The sequence below is a fragment of the Hypomesus transpacificus genome, chromosome 14 (assembly GCF_021917145.1).
Source record: "Hypomesus transpacificus isolate Combined female chromosome 14, fHypTra1, whole genome shotgun sequence".
Classification (NCBI taxonomy): Eukaryota; Metazoa; Chordata; class Actinopteri; order Osmeriformes; family Osmeridae; genus Hypomesus; species Hypomesus transpacificus.
Window position 1 is genome coordinate 7,050,320 of NC_061073.1, and position 17,153 is coordinate 7,067,472.

Here is a 17,153-nt window from a genome sequence, read left to right on the forward strand (position 1 = left end):
CGAAATGTCTTAAATCTTCTCTTCCTGTCTAATAAGATACCTTGAAATACGTCACATAACGGTCATTTTTTAAGAGAGCATCTGAGCTGCCTTGCTGTCTTAATGGCAGCACGTATTACCCATAACTCTGTGCGCGGGGTTACCGTGAGCAACAAGTTAAACAGAATCCTTTGACCGCCATTGCTCTAAGTTTTTACAATTCATATTTCAGCTAAACGGTACTTGTAAATCAGCATCTGAATAAAAATGTATCGAGAAATGGGCAGTGTAGTTGCTGAAAATGTACTTATTTTATTGATAACACTCCTAATTTGTAAATTTGCTCCGACTTTTCGATAACGTACAGTACCTAGCATCGCAGTGCAGTGCAGACACTAGCTAGTTGCTGCGTTTTATCATAATCCTATCAAATGAGTGAAATACAAACACAAATGTTATGAGCTATTGAGCCTATATCTAACACAACTTTAAATACAGCTTAATTTGACTTAGTGTGACAATAAACTCTCAATGCAATTGACTGCCGTCTGACAAAGTGCGCTAGTGCGAGCACACAAGTACACGCAGCGTGATGACGTACATCCTGTCTTAATAGGCTGTTCGAAAACAACGGTTTTTAAGATACCTTACCCCGAAGAGAGCTGTCTCGTTAGACACCTGTCTAGTAAGACATCAAGGATTAAGACAGCTGTCTAAGTTTTCGAACACAGCCCATTGTTGTGCTGGTTTACCATTGGAACCATGAGTTAAATGACTGTTACGTTTCATAAGAAGAGCTCGATTCACAAAAATCTATGTTTACGTTGGAAATGGCTTCTTTCAGCTAAGAATCTGCAGCGTAACTTTTCCCCCTCTGCCAAATGACCCCAAATCAGAGGCATTTGAAGGGCTTCTGAACATTTTAATATATTAGTAAGTCATAGTAAAATTATTTGGTTTACTTCTTGAAGTATACATCCTTTTTGTAAGGGTAGCAAAACTTCACTGAGGGGATTGTTTGAATGCGCCGGACTTAAAATACTTCATGTATATTTGAGTACACACATTCGTAGATATAGGTAATGATGGGGGAAACAAGGCTTTGCGAAGCAACGAGCTATTTGAAACAATTTTGTCAAAAAAGTATCGTTTTTTCGAAGCGTTTGATACATCTTCTCCATAGGGACACCTGCTGGTTTCTGTGTTTCTGTTTGACAGATGAGGACTTCAGTTCCAGGATAGTTCTTTTTGATTTTAACGTTTTATCTTAGAGTGTGCATATTTCACTAACAAACAAATACTAATGAGGACTTGTGCACTTTTGTGTGGACGTTCAAATGGAGTTACGGTTTCAATTGAACTAATACGTAACCTAGCAACAACAAACACATCTAGCATTAGCCTAGCCTACTCGCTGGCATTCAACACCAAACCTCCCAAACATGAGTCGTTTGTAAGTATCTTACCCTGGCACTTAAATCAAAAACACTCTTGTCTTGTGAGTCTTGTGACAGGGATCCACGTGTGTGTTACATTGGCTTATAAAATACAGAGTTTATATCGTGATAAGCAACTAAATGAGCGAAGAAACGGAAGTTACTGTGTTTTGCCTTGGCATGACCACTTATGATAGACTATAGTACACTACTGTAACTTCAAAATAGGGGTCAAAAGTGCAGTTTAAGATCAACAATTTCAAAGATTTCTCATTTAGATAATGTGTAATCACTAAAACATCAAACTGCTAGATTTCCAGTGCCCTACCTAAAATACATTTGGCAGGACAACTACTTCGAGAGTGCAAAAACTTTGAAGTCGTTTTTCTCCGTTCTACACTTCGGCGAGTTACGGTCTTTTGCCTTTGTAGGGCAGTCAAGCCCTGGACTGTTCCTCGTGTTTTGAAGGTAAACACTCCATGTGGTGCAGGGTATGTTCTGGACCAGGAGGGTTTGTGTGTGGATAACTGCCCCTCAGGGTCCTATGCTAATCCCTCCTCCCAGCTGTGTGAGGAGTGCTCCCCCAACTGTGAAACCTGTGAGCGGACTATAGTGATAACTGTCAGCTGTCCCACTGGCAGCTACCCTCTGTTCCTCTACCTGGGGAGGTGCTGGTCCAACTGCCCAGAGTGAGTCATCTTTCTTGGCCAAAGATATGTTTGCTTGTGGTGATATCTTCCTCCCCTGGTTTGAGTTTTTTCAAATAGTGTTTATAAGGATACATTTCTGTCTCTCTTCAGACATGTACACATAGTGGACAGAAATAAATTGTCCAAGACTTGTTTTATCCTAACCCTGTATATTTAAATAATGAGTGCTATGTGGTGTTTTCAGAGGTTTCTTTGAGAAAGAGAAGAGCTTGTGTGAGGTCTGTGACACCTCCTGTCTGCCTATCATGTGCAGACAACCACTTCCTGGAGAGTGGTCAGTGCAGACCCAACTGTTCCCTGAGTACCTACCCTCGGGATGATGGCACCTGTAGACGCTGTCCTGCCCATTGTGACACCTGCTCAGATGACAGGACTTGTTTCAGTGAGTGATAGCCAGATATTGATTCTTATCTAACAATGTATACCTGTCATACAATTTCGTACCACACCTTTGCCTTTCTTTTTTACTGTTTAATAGAGTGCAGTTTCCTGTACCTGATTTTAAATGGGGTGTGCAAAGCCAGTTGTCCCATGGGATACTATGAGGACATAGAGGAGGGCCGCTGTGGTCAGTGCCACAACACATGTGCCAGCTGCTCTGGGCCGCTGGCCGACGACTGTGAAACATGCTCCACTCTCACTCCCAAGCTGTACCAGGGCATTTGCTCCAAAGAATGCCCCACAGAGATGTATTATGAAAGCTTTGCTATGGAATGCCAGGGTGAGAGCAAAATAACATAGAACCTACTGGAAGACCGTCTTCAAGCACAAGCTGTTACCTGATTGTGTAAATGTGTTAATTGGTGATATATTAGGGCTGGTCATTTTATGTTAGCAAATATTGGGGGAGATAGATGGTCAATATTTATCTACCGTACAGTAATACTGTTCACAAAACAATAAGGAAATGTTGGTGTTTTAATTGATTATATAGAGTGTCACCAGACATGTACCAAGTGCTCTGGGTCTGATGCCAACCAGTGTACCCAGTGCGAGAAGGGTCTGGTGCTGGACCCAAACACACTGCTGTGTGGGGTAACGGGAGACACTGACTGTCCACCCAGAACATTCCTACATGATGACCAGTTCACCTGCAAAGCTTGTCACCGCTATTGCCAGTCCTGTGGAGGACCAGGGCATAATGAGTGCCAGACCTGCGTTGTGCCTAAATACCTTCAAAGTAAATACCTTTCACCAGGGTTACCTCCATTTGAACACCAGAACCAGCGAGTGTAACGTTCTTGTGACATTGCAGTGTGTGTGTGTGTGTGTGTGTGTGTGTGTGTGTGTGTGTGTGTGTGTGTTTTTTTGTGTGTATTTGTGTCTGTCCACAGACAGCACCTGTGTGAGTGAGTGTCCTGCAGGTACTTACAGCTCCAGACAGCAGGCCGATGGGGCCGAGCTGGGCTTCTGTTCTCCATGTGACCAAGTGTGCGCCAGCTGCTCTGGAGCCTCTCCTAAAGACTGCCTGACCTGCGCCTCAGGATACTTCAACCTCCTCCACATGTGTGTGTCCCACTGCCCCACTGGGTGAGGGAAGATAAAGCCATATCACACTCATGAGGTGTTCCTGCAACAAGTTCAAACATTTACTGTAAATTAGGCACAGTCATAATGTTTGGAGTTTTTGGTTTTTAAACCTTAATGCCACCACCCTCCGGTTCTCTGATGCAATGCTTCATCCTGGTTGTCAGTCATTAACTGACGTATGTTTAGGAATGACATACAAGGAACAAATACTGTTTGCTTTGTTTCCCAATCTTTTATTTAACATTTTGTGTTGGCCATCTGTTTGGAATCTTCCTTACACTCCCTTTAAACAAACAGTGCATTCTTTCCTTGTAATTTATTATTCCAGTAGCATACTGGCAAACTGAAGGCATTCATACTTATTAATCAGGAAACTGTTTCTGTCCTCAGCTTCTATAGTAAGAGCTCCAACTGTGAGAAGTGTGATCCCTCATGTGAACTGTGCTCCGGGTCGGGGCCTGAGTCCTGTCGGATCTGTCTGCCTCCCCTCTTGGAGCTCCAGGGGACCAGGCTGTGTGTGGAACGCTGCCCACACCGCTTCTACCCACTCCTTCATGTCTGCAGACAGTGTCACACCAGCTGCCGAACCTGCACAGGTAACCCAAACACTATCCACATACTGTATCTGTACTCAGAGGGATCATTAGTACATAATAAAGAACTCACTGCTCACTTCACTCAGTTCTTTAATCACACCATAGAACTACCTTTGGAACTGTGCCATGTGTGCGCCTACTCTGAATTACCGTAATTTTTTTGTAAGTGCTCACAGTGTGTGTGTGTGTTTGTTTGCAGATTCCACACCCCAGGGCTGTTTGATGTGTGACAGGGGTAGCACTCTACAATACAATGTCTGCTACCCACACTGTGAGGAAGGTCACTACTTTTCAGAGAATGTGAGTTTCTTTGTTACAGCACTATTTGATTTTGCCATGGAGTGCGAAGCAGGGAAAGTAAATCAATTCAAATGGGATGATATCTCTCTGTTCAGTTAAAACTGAACAGAGGTGCCACATTATCCCTACAACAGTTTTTGGCCATCAGTGCTTTTGTTAAGCAATACAATATTTACATTCTAAGTGAAGCATCATAATGCTGTGGACAACAATCACCTCTCATTAGGCCTTGAGAACTTTTGGTTTCTATACTTTTCTAAGTCACCAACATTGTCATCCAGTCTTTAAGGAGACCTGTGAACCATGTGACAGCTCATGTAGACACTGTACTGGTCCGAGACCCAACCAGTGTTTAAGGTTCCATGCTGACTCTGCTCTCCATTACGTGGAGAACCGCTGTGCTCCCTGCTGCCAGTCTGCTGGGGAGAATGGCACAGACTGCTGTGTCTGTGACCTCCGCTCTGGTAGAGTATCACAAAGAGCTTCAAACTGGCTTACTGTGTTTACGCAGTCTTGACTTCCACACAGGGGTGTCGCTAGACCCTTTTTACTGGGGCACGTGCCTCAGTATAAATCTGCTGTGCCCCAGGAAAAACATAAATTGTTAAAGTTTTGTTAGTTTTAACAATTTACTTTAATAGTCAGTGCATTCATTTAAATTGATAATCTCGGAATCCCAAACTACACTTGTAAAATTATCGCAGTTTTACTGAAAACATGAACTGATGCCTGCCGTAGAAATCTGTGCTCTTCTGTGCTTGCTATAATGGCGCACACACATAAGTCCAGGTGTCGGCACACAAGTCAGAATTGAGGTAGGCTAAGAAAACATTACTAAACTAAAGAAAGTTTCTAAACAATAGGCCAACCAATCATCTTATTTGGACGCAAACACAGTAATAACATGAGTCCAATGTAGTCCTATCATATTACATGAAGCTCAAAAAACAATTTGCTCTTAAATTGTGGGGCACCCACATGTTGATGTCCCTGCCAAAGCTGATATCAAACTTACGTCCCTGAACTGTACGTATAATGAGGAGGGGGCCTGTCCCCCAAGTAGAGCTTTATATCTAACAACGTACCTGCTTCCACATATTCTCTTCCTCTTCTCTGTTTCGAAGTTATTTGCACAAGCAACACATGCGGTAATTTAAGGTGGGGCAGAACTTGATTGTCTTTCCACTTATTATCTTTTAAATGGTTTCCTCTTTACTTCGAATGTAGACGTGTACGTGTAGTTAACTGACTAATCACATCCCCTTAGAGTTATTGACATTATGAACACTTGGAATGTATAACTTGCGCAACTTTAATTTCATCACTCACATAGCAACCAACATGATATGTTTGACAAGCAGTGAGTGACTATCTTCTGTTTCCATGTGCTAGCACTGTGTGTGGAGGCCTCTGAGCCCAGGCCGGGGAGCGGCCATATGGCTGACCTGCACTTGCCCACTATAACTCTCCAGCACACCTCGGCCGCCCTGCCCATGTCCCTGCTGCTGGCACTAGGCCTGGCGCTGGCTGTGTTTGGCCTGGTCCAGGCCCGTGCCAGGAAGAGGCTGTGCTGGAGCCAGAGCTACGAGAGATTGAGTGGCAGTGGCAACACTAGTATGTCCCATGGTGTGCCTGAGCCAGACAGTGGGGATGAGGCAGACGTTGTGTACAGCAGTAAGGATGGTTCTGTGTACCGGCGCTACAGCTTCATCCAAGACGAGATCACATCTCATCCAAGATGTGGATGAGAGCACGTATCTGAATAGATCCTAAATGCAGTGTAGCCCAGCCCGTAGTACATTTACTGTACTCTCCAATGTTAAGATCTGAAAGTTTGAGGTTTCAAATAGATATCCATGTCTAGATTTTAGAAAAGTTCAATTGGAGTCAGATTGTTTTTATCTTTTGATGTTAATAGAAGTTGTTTAGTATAAATTGTTGTTATATGAAATTGTTAATGTGCTTACCAATGCAATAAATTCATTTTAAAATAGTTTTTAGATCACAATTGGTCTCTGATTGTTAGTAAGGAACATCCAGTTTGACATTGTCAAAAAAAGTTGAAGTCATGGATGTTACCTGCCCTAAATAAGAGACAGCATCACCCAACAAAAAGTAATTCAAGGCAATGTGGTTATTTGATTACACTTATGACAGAGTTGACTTTTTTGAGTGTTCCATAGATGTCTGGTTGATTGACAAATGTAGGATAAATCAGTTAATTAGTCAAAAGTAGTTGATCATGTAGGGCAAGATTGTTCAGTATGGATTGTACAGTCCTTAATTACAGATCAGTAATCAAGGAACATACCTTTTACACTGACAGATCCTCTTCCATAACATGCCCGACAAACAGGTTCCACTTCACTCAAAGGATGTTGACCAGGATACAAAATATCACATTTCAGTGGCAAGAGGTAAGAAAAGTGTAACTGTTCCATTATGTACCCTACCCGCTCTTCAATTGCATGCCTTTAGTCAATGGTATGACACACCTCTTATGTAAATGCTGACTATCCCAGTTAAAAGGGCTCTGGGAGTCTCCTCGTCTAGTTTCACTGTAGAGCTGGCATGGTGATTGTTGGGATCTGGCATTGATAAAAAAAAATCAACTTTTTAAAGCTTAGCACCAAAATATTTTTCCATGGTAGGATCAAGGTTTCGGAGATTCATCCTGAATCTCTCTCTCATACTGATGACCACATCTATTTACTTTCTTCTCTGGCAAATTCCCAGACCGACATGCTCACAGAAGAGATCCCTGACAGTGGCAGATGTTGCACCCCAGGAGTATATTGATGACCTACCCACCTGCTCCGCCATCATCAGTGGGGACATCGAAGGCCAGGGGAAAGGTAACCTTAGTCGGCTTCTGACCTCCAGGAGGAAGAGCAGGCTTCACTCTGAAGAATTCTATATCAATGTTACTCAGGACTGTAAGGCATATGTCAAAGACCGAGGGTTCCTCACAATAACACTGAGTGAAGAAGAGAAAGACTTCCCTATTGCCTATTCTATGGTGATCCATGAGAAGATTGAGATGTTTGAGCGACTCTTGCGTGCCGTTTACACTCCTCAGAATGTATACTGTGTACATGTAGACCAGAAGTCTTCTAAGCAATTCATGAATGCAGTGAAAGCCATCATATCCTGCTTTCCCAATGTGTTTGTGGCCAGTAAACTGGAGAGTGTGATTTATGCATCTTGGTCTCGGGTGCAAGCGGATTTAAATTGCATGATGGATTTGCTGAACTCAACCATTAAGTGGAGATACCTACTCAATACATGTGGAACAGACTTTCCCATTAAAACCAACGCAGAGATGGTTCAGGCTCTTAAGTTACTCAATGGTAAGAACAGCATGGAGTCTGAAGCTACAAATGACTATAAGAAAGGCAGATGGCAGTTCCATCACAATGTTACAAACACTGTGATGTGGACCAGTGTGAAGAAGAGTCCCCCTCCCATCAGCACACCCATGTTCTCAGGTAATGCCTACTTTGTGGTCACAAGGGACTTTGTGCAACATGTGATGGAGAGTAAAGAAGTCCACAACCTTTTAGAATGGGAGAAGGATACATACAGCCCAGATGAACACCTGTGGGCTACTCTTCAGCGTATACCTTCAGTTCCAGGCTCAAAGCCTGCTAATGAGAAGTATCATGAATCCGACATGATTTCCATTGCTCGTCTGGTAAAGTGGTCTTACATAGCAGGAGATGTGAAAAGTGGTGCCCCATACCCACCATGTACTGGAACCTACAGAAGAGCGGTGTGTGTCTATGGGGTCGGAGACCTACAGTGGCTGCTACAACAACACCACCTCATAGCTAACAAGTTTGATCCAGAAGTTGATGATGTTACCATCAGATGTCTGGAGTCAGTCCTCCGACACAAAGCAATACATAGTCAATCTCAAGAACTGATGATTTTCTAAAATGTTTTTGTAATTTTCTTTGTAAATATGACAAAATATATTTATGTGTATGAATGATCTGTTTACATTTGTTCCATGTAGTTTGAATCTTAAATGTGAAGAGTGCAAGAAACAATTACCATGCAATTTGACAGCCATGGACTTTTTCTTCCGTGTTCAAGATTATTTTATTTCAGCATTGACTGTCTGCTGATACAAAACATCCAAAATATTATATGCACAGCCACCATCGAAAAATAACTGCTGTGTAGTTACATTCATGAGTCTTACATAAATCCAGTTTTATGTAAGCAATGCCTTGTACAGTAGAGACCTTTAATGTTTATTCATTTTTACATGAATAGCAGCTACTGTGTAATGCATGCATTCTACTGTAAAACACATTCTATAAAAATCATTTTTGATAAGCAGTCATTTCCAATAAATAAAAGCATACAATTGGGTTCAGAAATGTACAGTATCCACTGTTTCACATACACTCTCACTATTAGAGTGAAATACATTAAATGGCACCCACCCACGACACTCAGATAACACTATTTCACTTGGGATTCTTGTTCAATGAAACCTCCTCTAAACAATGCCACGCAACAGTTGTCTAATAGCGTAAAATATGGTTCAAATTCAAATCAAAGCAACCATAAAAAATATATTAATCTCTGTCCTTAGTCACCTTTTGAATATAAATATATATTTAAATTGAATAAAGAACATGCATCAACCATTTGAAACAGAGTGCCTTAAGTACATGGCAACAGCAACTGTGACAACATCAAAAGATATCTATGCTTGATCTATAAGAGGTTTTCAAAACATCTGAAAGAGAGCAGTGAGAGAACAACCAGATATCAGGCAAATGGAACACTAACACAGCTGACAGATAAGTTCCATAATGTAACAGGCAGTATAGTCGCAAAAAGGCACTCTGACAAAAAGAGCTAGACTCCAGTCGCAGCACACAAGTTACTGTGTTTCTATCCATGTTTTTCCTCTGTGTGTTCCTCTGTCCTGGCCTGGCAGTGCTACAGCTCTCACTCAGGAAGTGCGGCAGCAGCCATCTCCACTCTGCCGTGCATGTCCTGATCAGTCCTGAGGGAGGAGAGCAGGCGGACATCACACCTTTGTATTACTGAAACCAACTTAGCAATGAAAAGCCTTAAACCCTTCTGTTTCTCCTGATAATAAGTTGATGTGCCAATTACATTTTCATATCAGAGACACTTGGTGAGGAAAAAATCAAATAAAAACACTTGTTTGATTTAGTCAACAGAAGCCATTTGCATGAGTGGTGGGTTGTTAAGAGAATACAAAGAGTGAAAATATTTGGTTTGCATAAGCAAAGGCTAGCATCACAGAAGGGTGTAGGGTACACTGAGGTAGAACTGCAGGAATGCAGAGTCATGCAGCCAGCAGTGTGAAGGGACAAGCTAAGTGTGGGGTGAATACTGGTTAGGAGGGCCATATGCAGCCATGGCAACTGTGCAATCAAAACCCTGGTGACTCGACACCAGTCCAAACCCTTCAGTCTCAACACTGAATTTCAAAACCCAAACACCAGAAGTCGTGCTCTCTTACCAACCTACCACTTCAATTCAAAACCTGTGAGTTTTAAAGAAATGATCCTCATTACTCTGTTAACAAACGTACACAGAATTTGAGAAATATTTCATACCAAGAACACAACAGTCGTTCTTGTGCACTTTAAGATAGTCACTTGGGATCCATTCTTAATATAATTATTTCTAAACTGTACTCGAGGCCTATGAAATCAATGCATTGGTTAGCTTTGGGACAGACAACATACATCATGGTTACCACCACCACATATAAATTAAGAACCCCTTGTCCTTGATTTATGAGCAGATAAGAATCTTAATATTCCATAGGACGGTACCACTCAGGTTATCTAGTTCAGAAGGTGACAATGTCCTTTAGAGTAGGGATATAGCCTGAGGGGTTTAGTTGCATTCCTCAAAGCCAACCAACAGATTTGTTGTTAGTGTCAAGTAATGCAAGAGATGCCTCGACACCTGGCCTCAGCTCTAGGGTGAAAGTGTAGATACCTTTTATGGCTTTTCCTATTTTTTTCGTCGTCAAACCTTAGGAGGGGGGTAGGGAAAAGGGGTTAGGGTATAGAGAAATATAACAGCCAACAGCAACCAAATATCTAAAGAAGCACTATGGACAGATACCAAGAGAGAAGTAGACAACAGCTGAAGCACAATCAGCTACCATGCTAATGCATTTCTAGAAAACAGGTAATTGGAAAAGCTATTTACCCACCCTATTTGAGAAAATCCATGTTTGTCTTAACGTCTTCTCAATTCAGCTATTTACCTTTTACAAATCTTAAGTTCTCAGCTTGGCGCAAGAGGCTTCAGAACAATTGCTTTGACAGGACAGAGGAAGTCAGCAGAGGAAAATGCTCAGTCCTTCACACAGCTCCCCAAAATGTACCCTCTGTGTTATTCCTCTGATACAGTACGATCGACTGATGCCCTTGACAATAAGCTGACAGTGTCTGGGCAGAGCTTACTTACTGTTTTATGCACTCTGGTATAGAGACATACTCCATGGGGACCAGCACAGCCAGGTCAGTAAGGCTGAAAACATACTTGATCTTCTGGGTAAACTTGGAGCTGAGAAAACACAGCAGGGATGTTAAGTCTGTGAGTTTCAACAGTGCGGTAGAGCTGACCTTGTTGTTATCAAGCACTTGAGCGCCTACCTTATAAAAGGCTTAGTAATGGCCAGGAGGGTTCGTATGAACCAGGATGGGTGGACAATGATCAAAGACTTGAGATTTTTTCTTAACCTGGCGAAATAAATAAGTCTTGTTACCCTGATGGAACATCATCTTATGTATCTGGGACCTGGTTCTACAGACACTCCTGTACATGACAGATGGTGGCAGTGACTCACCTCCTGTCAACCTGTTGATAGCACTTTCTGAGCCAGCCGACACTGGGCATCTTCCTCCGAGACGTGGCCCCGTTCAAATACACAATCATGTAGTTCTCAGCCACCAGCAGCTCCAGCGTTCCAATAACATACCTGCACAAGGAAACTGCATCAGCTGGGGCCCTGCGTGGGGATCTTAAGTCAAGGAAAACATGTTTTGTTTTTTTAAGATACAAATATATAAATAAAAAGGCCTTACTTGAAGAGATTGTCCATGATGTATCTGTAGTTTGGTTGATTGCTTTCAGGCATAAAGCACACAGCAAACACAATGATGGCATTCAACCCATCTCCATAGTAACCTGCACACACACAAATAAAACAACAATGGTAACTGGACTGCTCTTTCCAGAGCCATAATTCAGGCTCTCTTGTCCATGACAGACCCCTGACCTCCGTGGCTGATGACTCTCTTGTAGGGCTCAATGGCCTTCATGTCCACGCGGTGCTCCTGCTCCCCAATGCGGAAAACCCTCCAGCGCCGGCCCTCATCCCTCTCCTCTGAGGCAGAGTACTCCTGGACCGACTCCACACCTTTATGCAGCAGCTCTGTGGCCTTGGGCTTGGGCAAGTCATCTGAAACATAAATAACTTCTTCAGCCAGTAGGTCATCTGGCACATACTGGAGCTACTGATACCCCAGTTTATCATTTCTTATTCAAGGTACTCTGACATTGTATGTGGAGCACAATATACAAAACATGATCTCTTATAGACTAGGAATAGACTAGTATCTAGAGCTGAATTGTATCAATGGTGGATGGACGTCTTTGAAACTTACCTGAACACCTGGAGTACTAATAACACATATCCAGAAAATATTACAATATATACATATATACATATCCAGCCTTTGATCCATTGCCTGATCAACATGTCCCCCAATCAAACAAGAGAACCAGTAATCACGTATCGTACGGTGTATGGAATGTGGAACATGCAATAAGTAGGAGGGACAACATGTTAAAAATTGCATAAAGCTAAAACAATCTCCAAAAAAGCATATCTTCCCCGTACAGCTCAGCTATCTGTCTGAGAAGTGGGATATAAACCATAGACGATTTGAAAGGGATAAGGAGTGAGGGCATGCTTACAAAACAAGAAAAATGACTTCAATGCAACAGACAACACATGGTCACACCATTAATTTGTTCAAATAATGGAATTGGAGGCAGAAGAACAGAATCTGGAACGTTTTGGTTGATTGAGCCAAAGCAGTGAGGAAACCAGGGGCTGTCCAGGAGACCTTACCACATGGAAGAGAGAAACCTGCTGCTGGCCTGGGGCCTGTTTCCAGGCAAAGAACGGAAACAATCCTTCCGAGCGACAAAGGAAAGCAGCAGTGTGGAAACACAAAAACACAACAGCACATTTCAACCACACTCAGAAAACTTGGTCACACCACTGAAAGGTTAGGTAAGGAAAATTGGTTTCTCCACTGAGGGGGTTCACCACTGGGAGAAACAGACCTGAGAAAGAATAGTATTGTCCCACTTTAAGGCTGACCAGGAAACAAGGCGGGTATGCTTGGCTATCTGTCAAGCCATTAACCTCTTCAAAAAGCCTGTCATTCTTATTTTCCCAAACATTGCGCCAGCAACGGATTTCACTCCATTCCGAGTGCGTCTTAAGCGATTTTAAAGACAACCTGCCAACTCAACACAAAAGGTGGACTATGCTGCAGGATAATATATGCCAGCGGGCTTTAAATTCCAATTTATACCTTCCCATTCAAACTCATTGCTGTTATCTGAGGGTGTGTCTATGTCATCCAGGTCCAGCTCAGTGCTCTCGTCCAGTTCGTCTGAAAGAAGAGAGCCCTCACTGCGGTCGAGTGTTAGGCTGATGTCTGGAGCAGCCAGTTTCTTCTTGGTCTTCTTAGTACTGTTCGCAGCATAGCCTGCACCTTAAGGGGGGCATATAAAACACAAAAAACAATAACACTTAATCATTCAATCACTTCATATGTAATCACTGGAAACAGTGGAGTGAGACGTCTGAAGGGTGATGTTTGAGAAGATCCTGTACCAGGCTGTTCTTCTCCAGATGTGCTAGTGAAGAGATCATCATCAAGATGAATGTCCTCCTCCTCCTCCTCTTCGGGTAATGGCCTAGAAATGCAGACTCACAGTCAGGTCTTTATGTCTAGAGAAAAGGCTGGAACCATCTCCCAATGTGCTACTCAGGCATTCATGAGAACTTGTTACAAAGATTGTGTGGTTGGCATGAGGGGGGGGGGGGGGGGGGGGGTACTCTGGAGCCACACCTGGGGAAATCCTCATCCTGCCATTCCTCTTTCAGCTCCACCCCTTCCATTCTCAAACGAGCCTCTGTCGTTGCCACGGATTCCTGACGCTCCAGACTGCCAAACAAAAGTCAAATTCAAATGTCATTTGAATTTCCTCTGATCTCACTATGAGATCCTCAGTGTTCCTCAAAACATTCATAATTTAAAGAACACTGACATAAATCAGCCAGTCTAATTATTCATCTGTAAACTGTGGCTTGTGACTAGTACACTCCTTAACAGCTGCCTTCCAAGCCAAGTTCAGAGTTCAGCATATAACAGATGGTGTGTGTGGACAATCAATACCTAATTCAGCCAGCTAATTAAAAATCACTCTGAACTCAGTTTGTAAGTAGAATCCCAAGCAGGCCATTGGCTTTTTAAAAGGCTTCAAAGTTAGGGTTTAGATTATAAACCATTACACTACTTTCAAATGCCTATCCATCTGTTTCCTTGCGGTATACAGAGCTACTTTGGTGTGTTAATCAGTAACACTAATGTACTTGCACAACCAGACACAAAAACATTCACAGCATTTTTCCATTCAAGAAATTCCACAACATCAGTATAGCAGTTATGCAGTGTTAATCTCCATGTTACAATGCAATCCAGCTAAGAGAGGGAGCAATGTACAAGGAATTTCCATGAGATTGAGGAACCTAAGGACCATGCACCAGAACACAGCATCACTTAGGTGCCCAATTGGCCACATCCTTTAAGAAAGGGGCATAGGCTTGTTTTCAAATGTGGGTGGGCTTCTTTTATTTATTATTACTGAGGATGCAGCCATTAAATTTCATTTTCTTTTCTTAATATAAACTGTGTGTGTGTGAGAGAGGGGGGGGGGGGGGGGGGGGGGGGGGTGCAGAGGTTTGAAACATGCTTTGACATGTTGATACAGCAATTTCCTAAGGAAACATTGATATGCTCTATGATTATTTGAAACAACCTCCTCCTTTTCTAATTACAGCTCTGTTCCAACACCCCTAATCAAACCCAGGGAAACTTCAGGATGCAAATTACAACAATGGAATGGGTATGAGGTGACTCAAGCATATGTCCATATGAAGTGTACTATCAGTGTCCTCATAATTAGAAAAACACACAAAAACAGTAAGGACATCAGACCTTCCGTTGTGTGCAGATGCTGGGCTTTGCTGGGGAACAGTGACAGGAGTAGAGCTTCGCTGCGCTTCTTGTTTTTGTCCATTGTCTAGAGTTGCCGTTTCCTGAAGTGGACCTCCTGTTTGGGTTGGACTCCACGGCGCTGCCTCTTCGCCATTTTCCAAAGTAGAAGTAGACTTGCTGTCTTGCAGGTCGTCTACTGCTTCGTACTCTTCTCCAGATACTCCAAAAGATGAAGGACTCTGAATCTCACCAACGTTACTTTCCAGTGACTCATAAGTCTTACAATCCATGTCAAGTAATTCACTGGTATTGTTGTTCAGACTCCTTTCGCCCGCACTCTTCAGCACCACCTCACTCTCAATCACATCTGTAGCCATAGGAGATTCTCGCCTGCTGTTTTCCACATAGAAATCTAAGTTAAAAAAAAGAGATGGCAATAAAATGACTCAACACCACTGTCTATGGCCTACCCAAAAGCGAGGCTAGCAAGCTGGCTATCAAGCACAAAAGTGCAACTCAGAAATACCCTTAACTCTAGCAGGACTTGACTTGTTGCTAATGCACGGTGACTGCTAGCACTAGTGTAGTGGTGTGACTAGTTGGTGCTAGCAAATAAATGCTCAAAAACTCTCTCTACTCTGGTAGAAAAATTAATATCGCGCAAGGATAACTACCACATTTATTTTTTTACTGTTGAACACAATAATTGTCAGAAGATAAAAAGCTAGCTCGGGAAATCGCTTTGCATTCGCACAGTACGTAGCCCCAGCTAGCTGGCTGGGTTGCTAGTCTGCTACTCCCTAAATTCTTCCGCCTTCCTTTTCCACTCCTGTCCTGCAAACCCCGTAAACCAGCCACTGACCAGGTCTGTTCGTTTTGTTCGATGTGCAGTAGTGTCAGAGTAACGGGACAGCTCCACATACACAGAATAAACAAAACAATTACACACCTTCAAATCAGGATCTCAGAAAAATTATATAGCTAGCTATAGTTAATACATAACTGTGCAACTTACATAACTTACGTCAGCGTGTGAACGGTGAAAAAAAAAATAGATTTAGAGTCTCCGTCGCGGGCCTGAAAAATTATGAAATATGCTCCAACAAATACACCGCGAGGAGGCAAAAGCTTATAAAACGGTACACGACTTCGGGTCCATAAACAGAGCTTTTATGAACAACATTAGGAGCCAATTAGCTACACTTGTGAACCTGACTGTCCAGAATCTTAGGTTGACTCATGTTAAATGAAGTAAACTCCCATTTAAACGGTCAAAAACAAACTAAATCAACTTCAACTGGGGGTCCGGGCTCAACTCAACACTATTTTCCAGAGTTGCTAGCCACATGTCGTCATCATCACCACCCCTCCTAACAAATTCTACGACATTGCCCTCTGTTGGTTTAGTAAATAGGGAACGCTAACGTTTCTTCCAGAACTGGTTTCTTCGTAAGTAAAACGCACACACTATACTCTACATTCTACAACAACAAAATCTTATTATTATCAGTGCCCAATGCACTTTGTAAAGCTCTCTCTTGGAAGTCGCTTTGGATAAAAGCGTCTGCTAAATGAATAAATGTAAATGTAAACAAAAAAAGAGACGTCCCCTTTTCAGGACACTGTATTTTAAAGATAATTTTGTATAGGCCTATAAGTCGAAATAACGTCTTATTCTTTATTTAAAGGTCACATGATATGCTGTTTTTGGATGCTTTATAGGCCTAATGGGTCCCTATTACTGTATCTGAAGTATCTTTCCCGAAATTCAGCCTTGGTGCATAATTACAGCCACTACGAGCAGTCCCACAATGAGCTTTCCTCAAAACGCTTTGTTTCTGTGTCTGTAGCTTTAAATGCTAATGAGGAGGAGAGGGGCGGCAACATGTTGCTAATGTTTACAAAGGATGTATCGCAATGGCTCGTAGCCCCCGTTGCTGTAAGATGCCTCGAATTTATCCATTTTCATCTGATCACTCTGGTTTGCAGAGGTGCACACTCATAGTATTGATGTTGTGCTCGATACCGTGCTCACGAAGCGGTATCGACCTTTCGAAACAATTGGTACCTACACAAATGTGTCGAGGGTGGCTTCCAATGGGCAAAATGCATAATGCAACCCTTCTGTCTGCTTCTTTCTCAAGTAGCTTTTTCCTTTTTTTTCCATTAATACTCCAATTGATAATTATTAGTATAAGATTATAGGGCTTCAGAATGTTTTGGCAGTCATTAAGGTTACAGCTTCAATATCAATAAAGATTCAATGTGCAATACATAATAGATTTTCAT

General features: G+C 42.4%; 2 protein-coding genes across 6 annotated transcripts; one reads left to right on the top strand and one right to left on the bottom strand.

Annotated features, from left to right (window-relative positions):
• The first annotated feature begins 2,063 nt into the window (after positions 1 to 2,063).
• LOC124476810 (proprotein convertase subtilisin/kexin type 5-like) lies at positions 2,064 to 7,408 on the top strand. The gene is made up of 9 exons (XM_047034193.1): positions 2,064 to 2,104; positions 2,310 to 2,507; positions 2,604 to 2,846; positions 3,060 to 3,305; positions 3,460 to 3,655; positions 4,046 to 4,251; positions 4,451 to 4,551; positions 6,878 to 6,968; positions 7,288 to 7,408. Exons 3-9 carry the CDS (start codon positions 2,657 to 2,659, stop codon positions 7,314 to 7,316), a joined length of 1,059 nt encoding a protein of 352 aa, XP_046890149.1. The 5' UTR covers positions 2,064 to 2,104; positions 2,310 to 2,507; positions 2,604 to 2,656; the 3' UTR covers positions 7,317 to 7,408.
• Positions 7,409 to 8,636: 1,228 nt separating this feature from the next.
• bnip2 (BCL2 interacting protein 2) lies at positions 8,637 to 16,252 on the bottom strand. 5 transcript variants are annotated; one of them, XM_047034167.1, is made up of 12 exons: positions 15,880 to 16,252; positions 14,865 to 15,276; positions 13,716 to 13,811; positions 13,478 to 13,560; positions 13,173 to 13,355; positions 11,843 to 12,025; positions 11,649 to 11,751; positions 11,411 to 11,542; positions 11,217 to 11,303; positions 11,029 to 11,127; positions 10,552 to 10,587; positions 8,637 to 9,577 (listed from the first exon to the last, which is right to left on the bottom strand). In XM_047034167.1, the coding sequence occupies exons 2-12, from the start codon at positions 15,239 to 15,241 to the stop codon at positions 9,520 to 9,522; spliced, it is 1,437 nt and encodes a 478-aa protein (XP_046890123.1). In that variant the 5' UTR covers positions 15,242 to 15,276; positions 15,880 to 16,252; the 3' UTR covers positions 8,637 to 9,519. The 5 variants fall into 5 exon arrangements, with proteins under 5 accessions (XP_046890123.1, XP_046890126.1, XP_046890124.1 ...); XM_047034170.1 differs by having other exon boundaries at positions 14,865 to 15,257; positions 15,889 to 16,238; XM_047034168.1 differs by having other exon boundaries at positions 15,889 to 16,235.
• Positions 16,253 to 17,153: the final 901 nt, after the last annotated feature.

Excerpts from the sequence above, each read along its gene's own strand:
- LOC124476810 (XM_047034193.1), top strand. The coding sequence starts at position 2,657 with ATGGGATACTATGAGGACATAGAGGAGGGCCGCTGTGGTCAGTGCCAC. Across the intron at positions 3,656-4,045 it reads GTGTCCCACTGCCCCACTGG|CTTCTATAGTAAGAGCTCCA; the intron begins GTGAGGGAAGAT and ends TTCTGTCCTCAG. Across the intron at positions 4,252-4,450 it reads CAGCTGCCGAACCTGCACAG|ATTCCACACCCCAGGGCTGT; the intron begins GTAACCCAAACA and ends GTTTGTTTGCAG.
- bnip2 (XM_047034166.1), bottom strand. The coding sequence starts at position 15,785 with ATGTGGAGCTGTCCCGTTACTCTGACACTACTGCACATCGAACAAAAC. Across the intron at positions 13,561-13,715 it reads CAGGATGAGGATTTCCCCAG|GCCATTACCCGAAGAGGAGG; the intron begins GTGTGGCTCCAG and ends CTGCATTTCTAG. Across the intron at positions 12,026-13,172 it reads CAATGAGTTTGAATGGGAAG|ATGACTTGCCCAAGCCCAAG; the intron begins GTATAAATTGGA and ends TTTATGTTTCAG.